This window comes from Eulemur rufifrons, chromosome 8 (genome assembly GCF_041146395.1).
Source record: "Eulemur rufifrons isolate Redbay chromosome 8, OSU_ERuf_1, whole genome shotgun sequence".
NCBI classification, from domain to species: domain Eukaryota; kingdom Metazoa; phylum Chordata; class Mammalia; order Primates; family Lemuridae; genus Eulemur; species Eulemur rufifrons.
This window is the reverse complement of record NC_090990.1, coordinates 13,827,215-13,845,867: the sequence shown is the minus strand read 5'-3', so window position 1 is coordinate 13,845,867 and position 18,653 is coordinate 13,827,215. Positions and strand designations below refer to the sequence as shown.

At 58.5% G+C, this 18,653-nt stretch overlaps 1 protein-coding gene across 6 annotated transcripts in view; it reads right to left on the bottom strand.

Moving 5' to 3' along the window:
- Nucleotides 1–228: 228 nt before the first annotated feature.
- ALPL (alkaline phosphatase, biomineralization associated) overlaps nt 229–18,653 on the bottom strand; it is a 58,111-nt gene continuing 39,686 nt past the window's right edge. For 3 of the 6 annotated variants that reach the window (XM_069479470.1, XM_069479469.1, XM_069479471.1), the window contains 10 exons: nt 14,378–14,497; nt 13,916–14,031; nt 11,507–11,681; nt 10,587–10,762; nt 7,432–7,575; nt 5,414–5,483; nt 4,505–4,639; nt 2,434–2,625; nt 1,906–2,025; nt 255–1,221 (listed from right to left, as the gene is read on the bottom strand). In XM_069479470.1, coding sequence (XP_069335571.1) covers nt 956–1,221; nt 1,906–2,025; nt 2,434–2,625; nt 4,505–4,639; nt 5,414–5,483; nt 7,432–7,575; nt 10,587–10,762; nt 11,507–11,681; nt 13,916–14,031; nt 14,378–14,497 — 1,514 coding nt within the window. In that variant the 3' untranslated portion in view covers nt 255–955. Of the gene's footprint in view, nt 1,222–1,905; nt 2,026–2,433; nt 2,626–4,504; nt 4,640–5,413; nt 5,484–7,431; nt 7,576–10,586; nt 10,763–11,506; nt 11,682–13,915; nt 14,032–14,377; nt 14,508–18,653 lie in introns of those variants that run through there. The other 3 variants (XM_069479466.1, XM_069479465.1, XM_069479467.1) reach the window with 2 other exon arrangements.

Genomic DNA, 18,653 nt, shown 5'->3' with positions numbered 1-18,653 from the left:
TGGCTTTGGGGGCACAGAGGCACTACTTTAATACTCACGGCCACCCAGAAGCGGGCTGTCTCCCATTTCATGGGTAAGAAAACTGAGGCACAGAGACACAGGGCAATCCGTCCCAAGGTCCCTACCACCCTGCCCAACCCACCTGTACCCTGGCCCTGAGGCCAGTTCTTCCCAGAGAAATAAGTTTATTTCAGTCTTTTTCTCACTGACCACAAAGACTCAGCTCTGTCCTCAGAAATATTTGGAAAGTTTTATTTAAATGTTTTGTGTTCCTTTTAACCACCACCAAAAAGAGAAAATTTTTTTGCCGTTCCAAACAGGAGAGTCGCTTCAGAGAGGAGCTGGCATGTGTGTTCAGAGCCAGGGAGTGTCGGCCCTGCCAGGCTGCTCTTCCCAGCCCGGGCCACCCTGCGGTGGCTTCCTGGGAACCCTGGACGGCCGTGGAGTGAGCAAACCCCCGTCCTGAGAGAGAACTGGTCTCCCCTGCAGGGCAGGCTGGGCCTGGGGACAGGGACATGAACATGGTAGGGCCTGGTGGGTTCCAGAGGGAAGGAGAGAGGAGTGGGAGGGTCAGGTCCGGAATGTTCCGTGGAGGCTGCAGGGCCTCTGGGTCTGGAGAAGCATGTTTGCTAGAAAAATAAGATGCTTTGAGAATTTCTGCAGTCTGTGCTCTCTACCTGCCCAAGAGAAATTACCCTGTTGGCCAAAGGGCATCAGGGAGGGAGCAAAGGCCGGGGGCCAGGAACTGGTCTGGGCCCCGTGGAGGACTCCAGAGAGGAGCAAGGTGGGCAGCAGACTTTGGTTTCCTGGGTCCCCTTTCTGGCAGCTGCAGAGGCTGCACAGGCCTCCGCCTCCCTGCCCCTGCCCCCTGAGGTGTGGGCTGCGGGTAGAGGGCAGCACCAGGAGTGGGACGTTGGCATCTGTCGTGGGCTCGCAGTGCCCGGGCGCTGGGCCCTCAGAACAGGCTGCGCAGGGGGAGTAGGGCCAGCGGGAGCAGCAGGGGGCCTGGGGCAGGGCCGCCTGCCGAGCTGGCCTGGGTGCAGTGGTTGAGGTTGGCCCCGATGCAGGCTGCGTAAGCCATCACGTGGGGGATGTAGTTCTGCTCGTGGACGCCGTGCAGCAGGTGTGCCATGGGTCCCTTGGCGAAGACAGCCACGTCCTCCCCGCCGTGGGTCTCGTGGCGCAGGGGCACAGCCGACTGCGCCTGGTAGTTGTTGTGAGCTGTGGGCCAGAAGAAACGCCTGCTAAAAGCCTGCCAGGCCGGGTGGCAGCTTCTCCATCCCCCCTCCAGGCTGGCTTGCATGCTCCCATTTTATAGAGGAGGAAACCGAGGCCCAGCACATCCTGCCCAAGGCCACGGGATTTGAACCCGAGCCCACTCTGACACAGAAGCCTGCATTCTCAACCCCAGCAGAGAAAGCTGACGTCATCCGGGCTGTCGGCATTAGCAGGGCAGAGCTGGGAGGAAGAGCCCCTTACCATCGGCTGTACCTGCAGACCCCCAGGGACCGCCGGGGGTAACAAGAACAAGTGAATGTTCAATAATATGGGATTGACGTGAACTGCCAAGTCTCATACACTGGAATGTTGTACAGCCAGTACCAATGACAGTGTGAACATGCCAAGCACACACACGTGCCAGGCACCACGCTAAGCACAGACCCACTTAGTCCTTCAGGAAACCTTGGAAGGTTGAACCCTTTATGGAGGAAATTGAAGCTGAGAAAAGTGACGTTACTGCTCAAGGTCCCTGGACTGCTACATTGTAGAAGGTGATTCAAACTGAGGTTGTTCTGACTCAAGTCTGTGATATTCTGAGACCCCGGAGCTAGGCCACAAGCTCACACTCTATTCCCAGGCCCAGCCCCGAGGGGCGTCCTGCCCGCTCCCAGCCCCGGGTCTCACCATAGTCCACCATGGAGACGTTCTCTCGCTCTCCGCCCACCACCTTGTAGCCAGGCCCGTTGCCATACAGAATAGCAGTGAAGGGCTTCTTGTCTGTGTCGCTCAGCATGGGGGCCAGACCTGCATGGGGAGGGGTGTCCAGGGGTCATGTTGGAGCACCAGCAGTGTAGTCCCCACCTCCGGACCAGGCTCCTCAGGGCATCTTTGAAGGGCCCTGCACCACCTCCATGAACCGCCTCCAAACGCTATCACTTCCAGCCAAGCCCCATTTCCACTGTGCCCTCATCCCTCCCATCCATCCGTCCGTCTGTCCATCCATCAATCCATCCTCTCCCCCATCCATCTCCCACCTTCTCTTCTGCCCATTGGCCATGTAGCCACCGGTCCACCCATCTTCCTGCCCACCCAACCCACGGCACCCCTCCCGTGTTCCCCCACCATTATCAGTAACTTTCTCCCACCCACTCCTGCACTCAGGTGAGCAGACCCTGGAGTGCCCAGTGCCCGCCCCGACGGAGATCCGCCTACCAAAGATCGAGTTGCCACGGGGGGTGTACCCGCCGAAGGTGAAGACATGGGAGTGGTCAGCAGTGACCACGGTCAGTGTGTCTTCCAGAGAGGTCATGTTGTCCGCCTGCCCGATGGCCCGATCCATCTCCACCGCCTCGTGCAGTGCCTGCTTGGCTTTGCCCTCGTGGTGCCCATGGTCAATCCTGCCTCCTTGGGACACCAGGGAAAAGGCCTGGGGTGAGGGGGGCAGGGTAGAAGATCTGCACCCACACCCCACGACACTGCCAGCCTAGCCCTTCTTTGAGAGGGAAGGACGGTACCCTTTGCCGGGCACTACTCCATGCCAGGCCCCACGTCCTGGGCATCTTATGCAGCCGTCCGATCTCACGGAGGCCAGAGAGGGCGGGTCCCGGGGCCAAAGGAGACTTCCAGGACTTCCAGGCAGACCCGCCAGGCTGGAAGCCTGTGTCTTCCCACCAGCCCACTCCGCTCCCAGCCGTCTCTCGAGCTGCTTGAAGGGTCTGCTCAAGACTTCCGGGACGCAGGGAGTGGGGAGCCGCCCTGAGTCCTGGGACGTGCCAGGCACAACAGTCCTGGGCAGAGGGGGTGTGATCTGTCCCATTTACAGATGGAGCCACTGAGGCCAAGTTGGGGAAAGGATGTGAATTCAAGTGTGACTCACCTAAAGCCCCTGTTTTCCCATCTCCACCTTGAATACATCCCCTGTAAGCCGCGAGCACGGCAGCGCCTCACTCCCAGAGCTGGGGAAGGTCCGCGGTGCCCGGGTGGTGCCCACACAGCCTCCCCCAAAGGCCCGCCGGAGCCCGAATCCCACGGCACCTCCCTGTGGGCGAGCGCGGGGCCTGGCTGCAAGCTTGGCCTAGCAGCTGAGGGCCGTGTGACCTCAGGGGCCGCCTCCCCTCTGTAACAGGAGGGTGCACGCTGCCTGGGTGGACACTCCCGGCTCTGAGGGTCCCGAGCTGGGCGCCAGGCGGCCCTCTCTTCCTACCATCCCGAGCCTCCCCGCGGGCCTGGGCGGCTGGCAGGGTGGGTCCTCCCTTTGTTGTGGCTCCGGGAGCAGCTGGCCTGGCAGCCCGTCCTGGCCCTGCTCACAAAGAGGACGCTCCCAGGGGAGCCCGCGCTCGCCACCGCTGGTTCCTGGCTGGTTCCTCGGCGTCAGAGGCCTGTTCAGGGCCAGCCCGAGACCGCCGTGCTTGAGTGGGAACCCCGGGGTTTGGCAAGAAAGCAGCCAGGCCGGGCTGGCGGCCACCGGGCTCTGGAAGGTGGAGGGGCCCGAGCGCGTATGCATGTGTGGTGAGAGCACAAGTGAAGTGTGTCCGTGTGTGTCCGTGTGTGTGTGTGTGTGTGTGTGTGTGTGCATGTGCGCGTATACATGCAGATTGCAGCAAGGCAGCATGAGGAACCACGGAGGGTAACCACTGCTAGAACTTTGGAAGGTTCTGGAATCTTTTTCACTTCCTCACACTTCCTATTGTTATTGCCTTAGCTATTGTGTACTCATGATGATGCTCATAATAGGAACACCGAGGATTTATTCAGTGCTGGGTCCTGTTCCAAGTACTTTATGTCTCGGAACACAATGGCGGCTGATCGCCCTGCTAAGAGCGGGGACTATTTTTGGCCTCATTTTACAGAAACACGCAGGTGGAGGTCACACAGCCAGCGGGGCCGGCCTCTTGGCTCAGGCCGGCCTCCCGGCCTCTCCACAGTGCTGGGGACCCTGTGAGTGGCAGCACCCGGCGAGGGAAGGCCGGGCCCTGCACACCTGTCTTTCGGAGGAGGGAAACTGAGGGGCAGGTCTCTGAGAAAGGCAATAACCCGCCTCCTCCCTCAGGAAGCCTTCCTGGACTGGTGAGCCTGGCACGCCGTCTCCACACCCACGGGAGACCAACTTGCTGGGCCGGGAGCTCCCGAGGTGTGCCCCACCCGTCCACCACCTGTCCTCCCAGAGGGACTTCCCCCCTCACTCCAAGCTGGTCACAGTTCTCTTGAGAGCTGGACCGCCCCCTGCCCTGACACCAGGGCCGTGTTTCCGGAAGCTCCCTCTCAGCAGGCCTGGGGCCCCTACCTTCCACCAGCAAGAAGAAGCCTTTGGGGTTCTTCCTCAGGACTCGGATGGCCACCTCCACCATCTCGGAGAGCGACGGGTCGGTCACGTTGTTTCTGTTCAGCTCGTACTGCATGTCGCCCGGCTCGAAGAGGCCTGAGGAGGACCCAAGGGGGTGTGGACGCTGAGAGCCTGTGACCCTGCTGGGAGGACCCCAGGGAACCTGGGGTGTCTCAGGGAACACAGACTCAGGGGCAAAGTGCAGTGGGGGGAGGGTCCTCATCTGGGTGGCTCTTGTGGGCCTAGAATTGTGCCCACAATTCCCTTCACCTTCACCGCCACCATGGGGAAGGGCCACCGCGCTCATCGTGCAGGGCAGGAGACCGAGGCTCAGGTGTTCGGGAACTTGCTATTTCCAGCTGGGAAGCGGCAGACCTGGGATTCGAATCCATCAGTCTGCCGCCCGCTGGCAGGGCCCGGACACAGCACCGTGGCCTGGACAGGGGAGCATCTACATGTTGGGTTTGAAGGGCACAGTGGCTCACACAGTGAAACAGCAGAAGGTCTGGGGTCACTGTCCCTTCTGCTCACTGGGCTTGGTCCATTCTTTGTGGTGGCACAAGGTTCCCTGTGTGTCCCATGCTGGTGTTTCTGGTTCTGTTGTCCTTCCAGAACACCTTGCCCTTCTGTGAGTGTGTGCGCCACCAAACACTAGTTCTAACAGCGCTCACTCTGCCCCGTGCTCTGGAAGCGGGAGGAGCCAGCCTCCAGATGGCGCCTTCCTGGCCCCTCCCAGGTCCCACAGCCTGAGCGCAGACACCCCTAAGTTGGGGGCAGGCTGCGGCCTGGCCTTATCTCCGGGGACTGGACTCCCACAGCCCCGGCTGCCAGGCTCCCAGCCCGCTGTCCTCCGCCCTGCCCCCCACTTACCCAGGAGGTAGTCCACGGTGTAGAGGTCAAGTTTCAGGAGCTCGCTGCGGTTCCAGACGAAGTGGGAGTGCTAGGAGGAAGGGTCTGTATCAGCACATGCCGGGGGCTGGGGAGAGTCGGGACTGACCCCAGCTGGCCTCAGCGTCTGGGGCATTTGATTGTTTCCTCTGCCATTTAACAACCCCTCCCCTAAGGACCAGCCATTCTCAACCTCAAGAGATGACAAATAAATAGGCCATTATAATGTACAATGCAGGGGGATGAGAATTCTGAGACACCAGGAGGGCCATGAGCCCAGAGGCAGGATCAGGGAGGGCTTCCTGGTGGAGGTGATGTCCTAATAGGGCCTTGAAGGATAAGTAGTTGTTGATCAGCCTGGGGTCAGGGAGGTAGGAGGGATCACGGGCAAAGAGACGCAGACACAGGTCTCGAAGGGCCTTGAGTGCCACCGATGGGAACGGGCTGTGTGTTCTAGGGGCTGGGGAGAGCCAGAGAGGAAGCAAAGCCCCAGCTCTGCCTTGGGGACCCCCTCTAGGAGGGGAGATAAAGGAAGGGCTGCTTCCCAGGGCATGAGGACCACAGAGAGAGGGGCTGTCGGGGCTCAGCCTGGAGACGGCACCACCCAGGCCTGCACTGGGGGTCCCAGCACGGCTCAGAGTCGACCGTGTGGGAGACCCCCTGCCTCCTCCGGGCAGTGAGTGGTGTTGGGATCAGCAGTGTTCAAACCTCAGGGGCTGCTGGGTGGGGGTGGTTAAGAAAGCGGGGCTCTGGCACCCCAGTCCTTGCTTCATAGAGATGGCTCCTGTGTTCTCTCATTTCATCCCTGCGTCAGCCCTGTGGGGTAGGGAGGGCTGTTGTTCCCATTTCACAGATGAGGACACTGAGGCCCATAGACAGCATAGCTAGTAGGTGGTGAAGGTGAAACTGACTCTGAAACCAACTTTTTTTTTTTAATTCTTTTACCAAATTGTGATTTGAGGGAGCCCACTCCTAAGGCACGATTTCCTAGGGATGAATGGCCTGCATAGGACCCGACAGTGACTCTGTCTGGCCATGGTGTGGGTCCCCTCCCCGCTCCTGGGGGTCTAGACCGAGCTCCTGGGTAAGCACCCTGCCTGGATGAGAAGGATGAAGCTCTGGCCCCATGTGCCATGTGGAGAAACTGAGGCCGGGAGGGGTGGTGTCTGGCTCTGCAGGAGGGGCCCCGACGTAGCCCGAGCCGACTCAGAGGGAATGGAAAGGGCCCACACCCCACTGGCCCGTGGGGGCCCTTCCCGGCCCCTGCCCCCACCTCGATCTTGGCCCAGCCTCATCCCACGAGGCCTCCCCAGGGGCCAGTCCTGGAACTCTCAGAAACCCAACCCCACAGTGACATCAAAGTGGCTGCCAGGCAGCTCCCACTGTCTTCAGCCCTGACCACAGTCATTTCCAGACCCCAGCTGCCCCAGGCCGGGGGATGGGGGCGCAACGCAGATTTAAAGGGCCAGAGGCTGCTCTAAGGAGCCAGAGCTTGGGGTCCTTCCGGAGCTCCAGTCCCCTCTTCCCCAGCCAAGGGGTCTCACTGCAGAGGGTTCCCGCCACTCCCTGGCCCACCGTGCCTCCTCCCATCCATCCCTGCTGCCCCATCCGTCCCGTCCTCCCACCTGCTCAGGGCTTCTCGGCCCTTCCCTATGGCCTGTCCCCTTGGGGGTACCTGGAGGCCCAGGCTCCCCCCATCTGAGCACACAGCCTTCCATGGTTCCTTGGCCCGTGTTCCATCCATTGTGCCTCATGCCAGCCGGGGCCACACAGCAGGGCTCAGGGGGACGGAATTCCCCCCACCCACCCCTGCCCGTCCCTGCGCAGGAAGGAGTTGATTGATCCCCTGCCCCCTGCCATTCATAGGCCTCTCAGACCCTCTGAGCCCATGGAGGAAACAGTGACGAGCCCCGAGCCCCGCTGTGCAGGAGACCACAGACCCAGGGAGGGCGCACCCTGCCCACCCCACCGCGGGCCCCTCTGCAGCCTCAACGGGCTACCTTGTTTTTCGGTTTGAAGCTCTTCCAGATGTCGATGAGGTTCAGGCCGTCCAGCCTCGTGCCCCGGGCCTTCTCGTCCATCTCGTACTCCACGTCGGTTCTGTTCTTGGGGTACATGTACTTGCGGCCACCTCCCATGATCACCTAAAGGGACAGGAGCCTTCAGTGCTGCAGGGTTCCAAGACGTCCTGGCCCGGACACTGGACTCCTGGGGACGGTGTGGACACTTTCCCAGTGTGGTGAGTCCAGGGCTCGGTTCTCTCCGCGTCTCACCCTTCCAGCACGGGCAGAGGCATGTCATGAGTCTGTCAGGACTGTGGTTTGGGGCTTCCGGGTGAAATCTCTCATCTCTGATAACCCACCTTATCTGGCTTCCAGAAGCCTGACACAAAACTCCCACTCTTATAAGAAAAAGGACACTTATAGAGCCCTCACTGTGTGTCAGACACTAAGCAGTTCAGGCACATATCTTACTCAACCTCATACTCAGGCTGCAAGGAACCCCATGTTACCTGTTTTCCAAATAAGGAAATGGGCACAGAAGAGTGTTTTTTCCCCCAAGTCCACACAGCCAGTAAGCGGCAGAGCCAGGATTCGAACCAGGGGCCTCTCCCACTCTGGCACCAGAGCCCTGTAGCGACCGTGGGCCGAGGGCAGGGGCTCCCCGAGCCTCCTCTCCCGCAGCGTGGGAGCAGGGGGAGGCCCCAGCCAGGGAGGTCTTCGGGGCAGCCCAGCTGGGAGCCAGCCCGCCGCAGGCTGGGCAAACAGCGGGGCCAGGCCTCACGGCTGTGCAGTCACCACCAGGCTAATTTTACCCACGCGGCTGGTGCGCGCGGGCAGACGGACCCGGGATGTTTGTTTTCCTTGGGAGTCCATGTTTGAAGTCCTGACTATTTTTAAAACAGGGGCCAAGAGCATAACAGCAGCCGCCCGTGGTGACCACCACACTAGTGTCCTCCTGTCACCGCGGGCGCCAGCCCAGGCCGCTGCCCCTGGCGGACACCTTGGGAGAGCAGAGCCCAGCTGGGCCTGGCCCTGGAGCCGCCGTCCCAGGCATCTCACAGACCCCCTGCTCTGCCCTCCCCACTGCTTCCCACCTAGAACTCGGGTTCTGTGGGGGCCGAGAGGGAGCCCGGAGTCCAGGATGGCGGCAGAGGTAGGACAGGTGCCCCAGGACCAGCCTCGGTCACCAGGACCTGGGGAGGCCAGGGGCTTTGAGGTCGGAATTGGGTTTGAACCCTGACTCTCTCACTAACTGACACCAAAGGCCTGCCACCTGAACTCTCCGACCTCAGTTTCCCCATTCATAAAATGGGACTAATGCCCACCCACAGGACTGTCACAGGAGGAAGTGCAGCTATCCAGGGCCATCCCAGCACCGGGGGAAGGGGTTCCTGCAGCCAGAAGCAGGGACGAGAAAAGTCTTCCCTGGGAGGCCAGGTCCTCACCCCCAGCTGCAGCCAGGCGCTCTGGCGGCGGGGCAGGCTGTGTGGGGAAGGAGAAGGGGACCCCAGGTCACGGGTCCCTGCCCCCCGCCCAGTTCCCACAGAACCTGACCCCTTGGCATCTCCAGAGTGGAAAATGAAGCCCCCAATCTTGCCTGGAGCCTCATCGTTTCCAGCCCCAGCGGGGACTTCACACGGGCTCATTAAACTCCCCAAATAACAGACTTGCTGTTTGGCTTTGGGGTTTGGGTTTGTGTCTTTCTTTCTTTCTTTTAAAGCAACAGATATTTATTTTCAGGGCGGACACCAGGATTTTTGTTTCATGTACAGCCGGGGGACTGGGGGGCTTTGGGGCGGTGGTGGAGGGACAGAAGCGGCTGGGAAAGGAAGGTCCCCACACAGGTCCTCCCTCTGCACTGGCTCCCTGGCTTGTGGTCCCGGCCCCACCCCAGGGCCCCGTGGACTCCCCTCCTCACCTCCCATCCCCTCCTGACACGTCTTCCCTCCCCTCGGTTTTCCCTTAAGCTCCTGTCCCCCATCCCAAGCTACTCCTGCCAAAGCCCTCTAAAGAGCAGCCCGTAATTACACCCTGCGCTGGCACAACAAATGTTCTCACGACCATGACCTCATCGTGGCCTCCAGTGGCCCCAGGAGGAGGCAGGTGTGGCTCTCTGTTCTTGTTGGACAGGTGGGGAAACCGAGGCTCAGGGAGGGGAAGCGACTCGTCCCAGGCTGTGTATCGGGGGGGAGGCGAAGCCAAGATGGGTGCTCATTGTCTCAGATGTCTGCCCCCCCCAGGGGTCGAGAGAGGACTGTGTCCTGAAAGAGACACCTGACCCCCCCTTGCAGAGGGCAGATGTGGGTTGGGCGAGGGGCCGGGTGGCACCCAGGAATCAGAGGGCAGAGGGCAGGTGAGCTTGTCCGGTGACGGGGAGGAGGGGTGGGAGCAGCTGCGGCCTGGGGATTTCTCTGAGCCCCCTGAACCCCAATTCCAGACTCAAGGGGCTGAGGTCCCCCAGACCCACTGTCCAGCCCCCAAAGGGAATCAAAGCCTGAAAAGGAACAAGCCAGAAGTTCTCACTCAAGAACAGACAATAGGGTCTGTGCGAGCATCAAGACGACGTCTGCCTGCTCGGTATGGTGACACCTGTTTCAGAGAGAGGACACGGCTACGTGCAAATGCTGCCACTACTTTCTGAGCACTCGCTAGGTGCCAGGCCCTGTGCGGCTCCGCAGGGATCGTCTTAATGTCGTTATAACAGACGAGCGAGGCAGGCACAGCTCATAAAGGGGCTGGGGAAGGGAAGGCTCAGAGAGGTTAAGGAACCGACCCAGGGTCACACTGCTAGCGCATGCCTGTCTGTCCGTGCACCTGTGAGTGTGCAGGGCGGGTCCTCCCCTCAGACGGCCACTGGGCTTCCCGATTGTCTCGTGGGGGATGGGGGTGGGGTGCAGCGCCAGGTTCCAGTTTATGGAATAATCTTTGGGTACTTGGTTCTTGGGGTGTGGGGGAGGCCACATGAGGGCTTACCCCGCAGCCCCGCCGCAGAGAAATCCTCCAGTGCCCGCCCGCCCCAACCGCAAATCCCCGGTGTGAGGGGAGCAGGTCTGGCGGCTTGTCCTGGGCCAGCCGGGGCCTGAGGCCTCCTGCCCAGCACGGGCCCCAGCTCCCACACTGCGTCCCCGCCCCAGCCACACCCGGGCACTCACATCGATGTCCCTGATGTTGTGCATGAGCTGGTAGGCGATGTCCTTGCAGCCCTGGCTCAGGGCCTCTGGGGGCATCTCGTTGTCCGAGTACCAGTCCCGGTCAGCCGAGTGGGCGTAGGCGGCGCTGGGCGTGGCGTGGTTCACTCTCGTGGTGGTCACGATGCCCACAGATTTCCCTGGGGTGTGGGAGAGGACTGGTTGGCTCGTCTGCAGATGGGGGGGGGGGTCCCAGCTGTCTTCTCCCCCCGCCAGCGCAAGACTGGCCTCCTGTCAGTTCCACTGCTTGCCCAGGCCTCAGTCTCCCCATCTGTGTCAGGAGGGGGCGTGGCTTCCAAACAGCCTTACTGGGACACTCCGCCCCTGCGGCCCTCTCCCCACCTCCAGGGGCCTTGAGCTGTGAGCAGCTGGGCCGGAGTCCTCTCTTTCATCAAGGGCCCCACCCAGCCCCAGTCCCACAGGAAGCCCCCCAGGGGCCCCTCAAAAGGTATCTCAGGTGGAGTGTGGTCCCGCCACCTGTGTCTGTCAGCCTCGTCCCCAGACTCCAAAGTTCCCAGGGGCGCAGGCCAGGCCTCCCAATTTCAGGAAGGCAAAAGGAGGAGGCATTTCCTGAACCCCACAGGGCGGGCGCTGGGCTAGGTCTTTACTGTCCTCTCTCCAAGCCTATGAGGGCCTACGTTCCCCCCACCCCCCCATTTTATCGTGAAATGAATAGACTCAGGGAAATGAACTGGGACTGTCCCAGAACACCAGCCTCCGTGTCACAGGAGGGATCCCATGAACATTTCATGGATGCCCAGGTCAGAGCTGGGAGCCCCAGGGGGAATCTTTTCCTACCCTGTCCCCATTGTACAGTTGGAAAAACTGAGGCCCAGACAGGTCCCAGAGCCGGGCCCCGGCCTCTGCCCCACAGCCCCACTCACCAGCATCCTTGGCCCAGCGCAGGATGGAGGTGACCTCATTCCCCTGGGTGGTGTTGCACTGTGTGCGCTCGGTGGCCGCACTCACCCCCACGGTGCCCTCATTGGCCTTCACTCCACACAGGTAGGCGGTGGCGGTACCTGCGCTGTCAGGGACCTGGGCGTTGGTGTTGTACGTCTGCAGGTCGGAGAAGAGGGTCAAGAGATGCCCAGGCCCTGGCTGGGCTGCTACCCACCCCGTCCACTCACACTATGGGGACTGGGCACAAGGGTCACAGGGAGGACCCCTGCAGCCTGAGCTGAGCCCACTACCCACCGGAGTCCCCCCTGCCGAGCCACAGGGTCACCTAGCTGCGTGCTTCCTGCCGCCATTCCCTGTGCCCTGGCAGGGCTGGGCAGGACTCCAGCTCTCCAACGTGTGGAGAAGGGGCCGGCAGAGCAGTGGGGGCCAGGTGGGGTCAGCGGCGGCCTGCCTCGGGGTCTGGGGCTGCAGGAGCCAGCAAGGGGCGGGGAAGCAGTGAGTCCTGGAGAAAGCGGGGTGGGGGGTGGTGATCCTGGAGGAGTGTGGGGTTGGGGGCCAGGGAGGGCAGGGGAGGCGGAAGGCAGCAGGAGAAGGCGGCCGGGACTGAGAGGCCCCGCCTGTGGCCGCTCGTCCATTCAAACCTCGAGTAGAGGCCCTGAAACTATTTTCCTGTCCCGCTTCCCCAGCAGCCTGAGAGCACCTCGAAGGCACAGAAAGCACAACAGTCCCTGCTGTTCCCCCAGAAGTGAGCCAGGGCCTGACCTGGAGTATCTGGAGGTCATTACGTACCACCGCCAGCAGCAGCTACCACCATCATGCGCTGCGTTGAACAACGCACATCGGTACGGGCACACCTCCTTTTATTGCACTTTGCTTTACTGCACTTCACAGATACTGCGTTTTTTACCAATTGAAGGTTTCTGGCAGCCCTGTGTCGAGCAAGCCTATTGGTGCCATTTTTTCCAACAGCATGTGCTCACTTCTTTAGCATTTTTTAGCAAATGGAGTATGTTCTGATTAAGGGATGTACATTTCTTAGACATAATGCTATTGCACACTTAAGAGACTACAGTATAGTGTAAACACAACTTGTATATGCACTGGGAAACCAGAATATTTGTGTGACTCACTTCATTGAAATATCTGCTCTTTGCAGTGATCTGGAACCAAAACCAAAACATCTCTGAGGTGTGATAATCTAATTAACTTCATGAACCACCTTGGGAGAGAATGAATGAACTAGAACTGCACATAAAAGAGTGTATAGTTGGCCTTCCATGGGCTCCATATCTGTGGATTCTGCACCCATGGATTCAACCAACCAAAGATTGGGAAATTTTAGGGAAAGGCCGGGTGCAGTGGCTCACACCTGTCATTCCAACACTTTGAGAGGCCAAAGCCAGAGGATCACTTGAGGCCAGGAGTTCAAAACCAGCCTAAGCAACATAGCGAGACCCCCCATCTCTATGAAAAAAAAGAAAAATTAGCCGGGCATGGTGGTGCATGCCTGTAGTCCCAGCTGCTCGGGAGGCTGAGGCAGGAGGATCACTGGACCCCAGGAGTTTGAGGTTGCTGTGAGGTAGGCTGACGCCACGGCACTCTAGCCCAGATGACTGAGTGAGACCCTATCTCTAAAAAGAAAAATATTTGGGGAAAAACTTCCATCTGTATTGAACATGTACAGACTTATTTTCTTGTTATCATTCCCTAAAAAATAGAGTTTAACAGCTGTTCACATAGTATTTACACTGTATGAGGTATTGTAAATAATCTAGTAATGATTTAAAGTTCATGGGAGGATGTGCACAGTTATATGCAAACACTACACCATTTTATATCAGGGACTTGACCATCCACGGATTTCGGTATCTGTCCTTGCCAGGTCCTGGATTCAGTCCCCCACAGACACCAAGGGACAACTGTGCACGGCATGATTCCGTTTATATGAAATACAAAAGCCGGCGCAGCTAATCTGTGGTGTTAAAAGTCAGGATGGTAGCTACTCTCAATGGGGAGGGGTCCAGGGACTGGAGGGGGACTCAAGGGGACCTCTGGCTGCTGTCACATCTAGTTGCTTGACCTGATTCCGGTTATACAACATGTACTTTGTGAGAATTCAAGCCATATACTTGTGCGCTTTTTTCTGTGTATGCTACACTTAAGTAAAAAGATTTTTAAATCAATGAGTTAAAAGCCTCAAAATTAGTCTTGGGAAGTGGCTGCTGCCCTTCTGGTTTCACAGCGGGGCCTCGGGGACCAGGAGGTCTGACGGCCATGTCATGGCCTGCCCAGGGTTTATAGGAGGGTCCAGCAGAACCCTGCCCCTTGCTCCATCTGCCACGTCGAGAGGTGGGAAGCTTGGGCCAGGAGCGCTTGGGGCTGGGGCTCACCTTGGAGAGGGCCACGAAGGGGAACTTGTCCATCTCCAGCTTGGTCTCCTCCCCAGGGTTGTGGTGGAGCTGGCCCTTGAGGATGCGGGCGGCTGTCACCGTGGAGACGCCCATCCCTGTAGCGGGGAGTGGGAACCTCAGTCTCTGGGGCTGCCTACCTCTCCAGTCAGCCTTCTCGGGTACCCTGAGCTCTCTGGTTTGGTGCCAAGGCAGGCTGGGGCAGTGGCATCAGGGTGTGGTTCTGAAAGTGGGACGGGTGGCCCCTTTCTCCCTTCCCTCCCCAGACCCTTAGGGGACAGCCTGGCAGAGCAGACCTCTAGGGTCCACAGCCTGCCCCCCATCTTCTTTAACACCCTCCCCTCAGTGTCCCAGCCTCATCAACAAGGCCCCTTCAGCCTGGGGCCCTGGGCTCCCTCCCACCCAGGTGCCCTGTTCAGTCCCCCTGGGGACCCCAGGCCTCACCATCTCCCAGGAACATGATGACATTCTTGGCCACGTTGGTGTTGAGCTTCTGAAGCCCCAGGGCATGTTTCAGGGTCTGCTGGGCTTGGTCTCGCCAGTACTTAGGATCTTTCTCTTTCTCTGTGCAGAGAGGAGCAGGGTCATTGGCAGGAGGTAAGGGTGGCGTCCCATCCCCAGCGCCGCATCGCTGAGGCTGGAATGCCTGAACCCGGGGGAGGGAGCAGTAGCTGCCCACCTCGGACAACACATCTTGTGGTTTATAAACTTGTGCCAGTTGGCCGGGCGCGGTGGCTCACGCCTGTAATCCTAGCACTCTGGGAGGCCGAGGCGGGTGGATTGCTCAAGGTCAGGAGTTCGAGACCAGCCTGAGCGAGACCCCGTCTCTACTAAAAATAGAAAGACATTATATGGACAACTAAAAATCTATATAGAAAAAATTAGCCGGGCATAGTGGCGCATGCCTGTAGTCCCAGCTACTCGGGAGGCTGAGGCAGTAGGATCGCTTAAGCCGAGGAGTCTGAGGTTGCTGTGAGCTAAGCTGACGCCACGGCACTCACTCTAGCCTGGGCAACAAAGTGAGACTCTGTCTCAACAACAAAAAAAAATAAATAAAAAAAAAAATAATAAACTTGTGCCAGTCAAATCCTCCCCACAAGCCAGGGTCTTCTCCCAGGTATCAGAATGAGGCAACCAAGTCTCAGTGACAAGTGACCCACCCAAGACCACACAGTGCTGGTGGACACAGCAGAGCTGGGCTTCCCTCCAAAACGCACGGCCTCTCCTTCCACCCAGTAGAGAGACGATCTGCCAGGGCAGCAAGTGAACTGTGCTGGCACCAGCAGGGTAATGTTTAACCTACTCCACAGAACAAGCTGCTTCCAACGGCGGGCGTCCCAGAGGCAGCCAGCTATCAATTATCAACTCTGCCTGGCTTATCCATTAAAGTGGGCTCAGCAGGAATCTGACTCGGTGGCAGAGTTAATAGCTTTGCTGGAAAGCAAAACTTGCTTTTTGTTTAATGTATCAAATTTAAAGTAGCCACACAGTCTCACCCCTGTTAGGATCAACCACCAAGGAGGACAGTCTCGGTCTCTAATCCCTCATCCGTCACTCTTCACCCATTCACTGATGACAACGCATTTGGACAGCGCCATGAGGTTCTGAGATAAAATGAGAAATAGAAACACTTCTCTCTCTCTCTCTCTCTCTCTCTCATCCAGCAATCAGTCCATAGCTTTAGCGCCAGAGAGATCTCAATTAAAACCGCAGCTGTGCCAAGTACCAGCTGTGTGACTCTAGGCACGGGCTTCCCTGAGCCTCAGTTTCCTCTCCTGACAAATGGGGTTGTTTGTACCATCCTTTCAGGGTCGCTACATAAGGGCTGGATTGGAGAAGGCAGGTGACACACCTGATCCACGGGAGAGGGTCAGCAGTTGCCCCTGCCTACCCGTGGTCCTATCTCTAGGGCTGGGATCCATTTTCCTTCCAGGCAGAAGCCCAGGATCCTGACCATGGGGACCAGCGTCCTTCCCACTGCCAGCGGGGCTTTTGTCTGTGCTTGGGTCCCCTCTATCGCCCCTGCCGTGGGAACACAGAAGCCTAAAGACAGGAGGGGTTCGCGAGTTCCTCTCTCAATGGCCTCCCACTGCACTGAAGGGAAGACTGGGGTCAGGAGGGGTGTCCAAGGCCATGTGGCACATTCATGGGCTGGGGACACAACCCTCATCGTCTGACCCAGCTCAGACCCACGCTTGCTCTCAGGACAGCCGTGGGTGGCGAGAACGGGTCTCCTTTCTTACACGCACCCGGTTCTGGGCGACGTGCCAAGCGCTCCCCACACACGGCATCTCCTTTACCCTCCCGGCAACCTTAGCGGGCGGGCACCACTACGCCACGTTAGGAAACGAAGAAACCAGGATTAGAGCCGCAGAGGAAGGGCGGGAAACCCGCACGCCTCCCGCCCCGTGCCCCTGCCTCTGAGAGGACCTCGAGGAGCAGCGGGCGGCCGTGCTCCACCTCTAGCCTCGGCCGAGCACAGCCCGCAGCCCTCCCCAAGAGGCCTCCCCTCTGTCACCCCTCTCCAAACACTCAGCCCACTGTCCTCACCCCGGCAGCCCCAGCTCCACCTGTCACTTCTTTTTTTTTTTTTTTTGAGGCAGAGTCCTGCTCTGTCACCCTGGCTAGAGCACCGTGGCATCAGCCTAGCTCACAGCAACCTCAAACTCCTGGGCTCAAGTGATCCTCCTGCCTCAGCCTCCCGAGTAGCTGGGACTACAGGCATGCGCCACCATGCCCGGCTAATTTTTCTATATATTTTTGGTTGTCCAGCTAATTTCTTTCTATTTTCAGTAGAGACGGAGTACCTCGCTCTTGCTCAGGCTGGTTTCGAACTCCTGAGCTCAAACGATCTGCCTGCCTCAGCCTCCCAGGGTGCTAGGATTACAGGCGTGAGCCACCGCACCAGCCAACCTGTCACTTCTGGAAGCATCTGCTGAGGGCACCACTTTCAGACCTCACAGGCAGCATCCCCAGCTGGGGAGCTGGAGCGCCTGGGCCCTTCTGTGCAGCGGGCAGACTTTAGGGAAGCTCCTCTCGCCAGGGTTTCTGCCCCGGGGAAAGGGGAGACCGTGCGCTGCCCACGGGCAGTTAGAGGATGACGGCAGAGAAAGCCTGTGGAGGTGGCCTGGGCCGAGGGTTTTGCTCAGAGGTTCCACGGGCCCAGGCTGGTTCCAGTCTCCCTCCCGCCTCCCTCAAAACACACCACAGTGCCTGTGGCCATGGAGCCTCTTTGGCCATCTGGGTGAAGAACTCCTGCCCATCCTGACCCCCTGCCCCGCCCCCACCCCCAGCAGCCTGCCAGGTCTCCGCTTGCACCTGTAACCCTTTCCCAGCACAGCTGTGCCACCAGTCTCCCCAGGCCCTTGCTCCCTGCTAGACCGGGAGTCCAGCGAGGGCAGCGTCCTTGCCTTTTTCACTAGAGCCACCCAGTTCACTTGTCTCCAAACTGGCTTCCTCACTAGAGGACTGGTTTAGGCAATGGTGGTTCTGAACAGCTGAATACCAGGAGGCCACTGTTTTTGGAGACTATTGAAAGACACGCGCAAATGCTCATGAGCTAATGCTAGGTGGAAAGAGTGCTTATCAGTACAGATTGTATGATTCATTCATATCAAGTTCAAAGCAGACAAAATGAGTCTACGGTGGCAGGAGTAGGCCTGGCCATATCCTTTGGCAGGAGGTTGGGTTTGGTTGGGAGGGGCACACCTCCCTGATGTCCCATTACTGGAAAGGGTACAAATCTATGTAAAAATTCATCATGCTATCCATTTAAGATTTGTGCTCTTTATTTGTTACCCCTTAGGTAAGTTATACCTAATAAAAAAGAAAACACAATGTAATACTACTACACACACAACAGAATGGCTAAAATGAAACAGGTACACAAAGTTGAATTGTTGAACATTTGAAGGTTTTTCATTTTGTCGTTTTCATCTTTTTCCCTTTTCATCCATCAGATGAACTTTCACCCAGGTGGGTTGTGTGTGCTGAGAAAGGAGAGACCCCATCCCAGAGTGACTTGGGGTCCCCAGAGATGCACACAGAAAGGCCTCGTGGGCTCTCAGGGGAGTGACGGCCTGAGAGTCCAGCAGCTCAGGTCTCTCCCACCTCGGCTGCTGGTTTGCTGGGTCAGTCCCCCTGCACCCCAATCTCATGAATTGAAACATAGTCTTCCTAAGAGGAGAGACCAGCATTCATTGAGCACCCACTCCTTGCCAGCCACTGTGACTGTCCCATGCAATTCTCACAGGAGCCCTAAGAAGAAGGAATTATTATCTTCCCTGGACAGATGGAGAACTTGAGGCTCAGGCAGGGCAGATGGGGACTTCCAGCCACATGACAGCTCAAGCGGAAGAGGGTGCCCCTCTCCGACTACAGATACCAAAATGCTAAAAACAAACAATCGAAAACAGCATATAGTTTGAAAAAGGAAGAAAAGGGGGAAGGAAAATCCCCAGGAGGAAGAATTTAAGAGGGAAGCCAAAACCAGGGGGGGTACACAGCAGCTGGTGCGGAGGAAGCTTGGGATGTCAGAGCAGAAACGGGGGTAACAGAAGGTGTTTTGATGTGCACATTTCACTTTGGCGCTACAGAAGGGATGGGGAAGACAGGTCTGAATCTGGGTCAAGTCTAAGAGGGGGTCTGGATTCATAGTGTAAGAATTGCAAACTGAGCAATTGACATAAAAACTTGTCTAGAATGAGCTGAACCCGTAGGG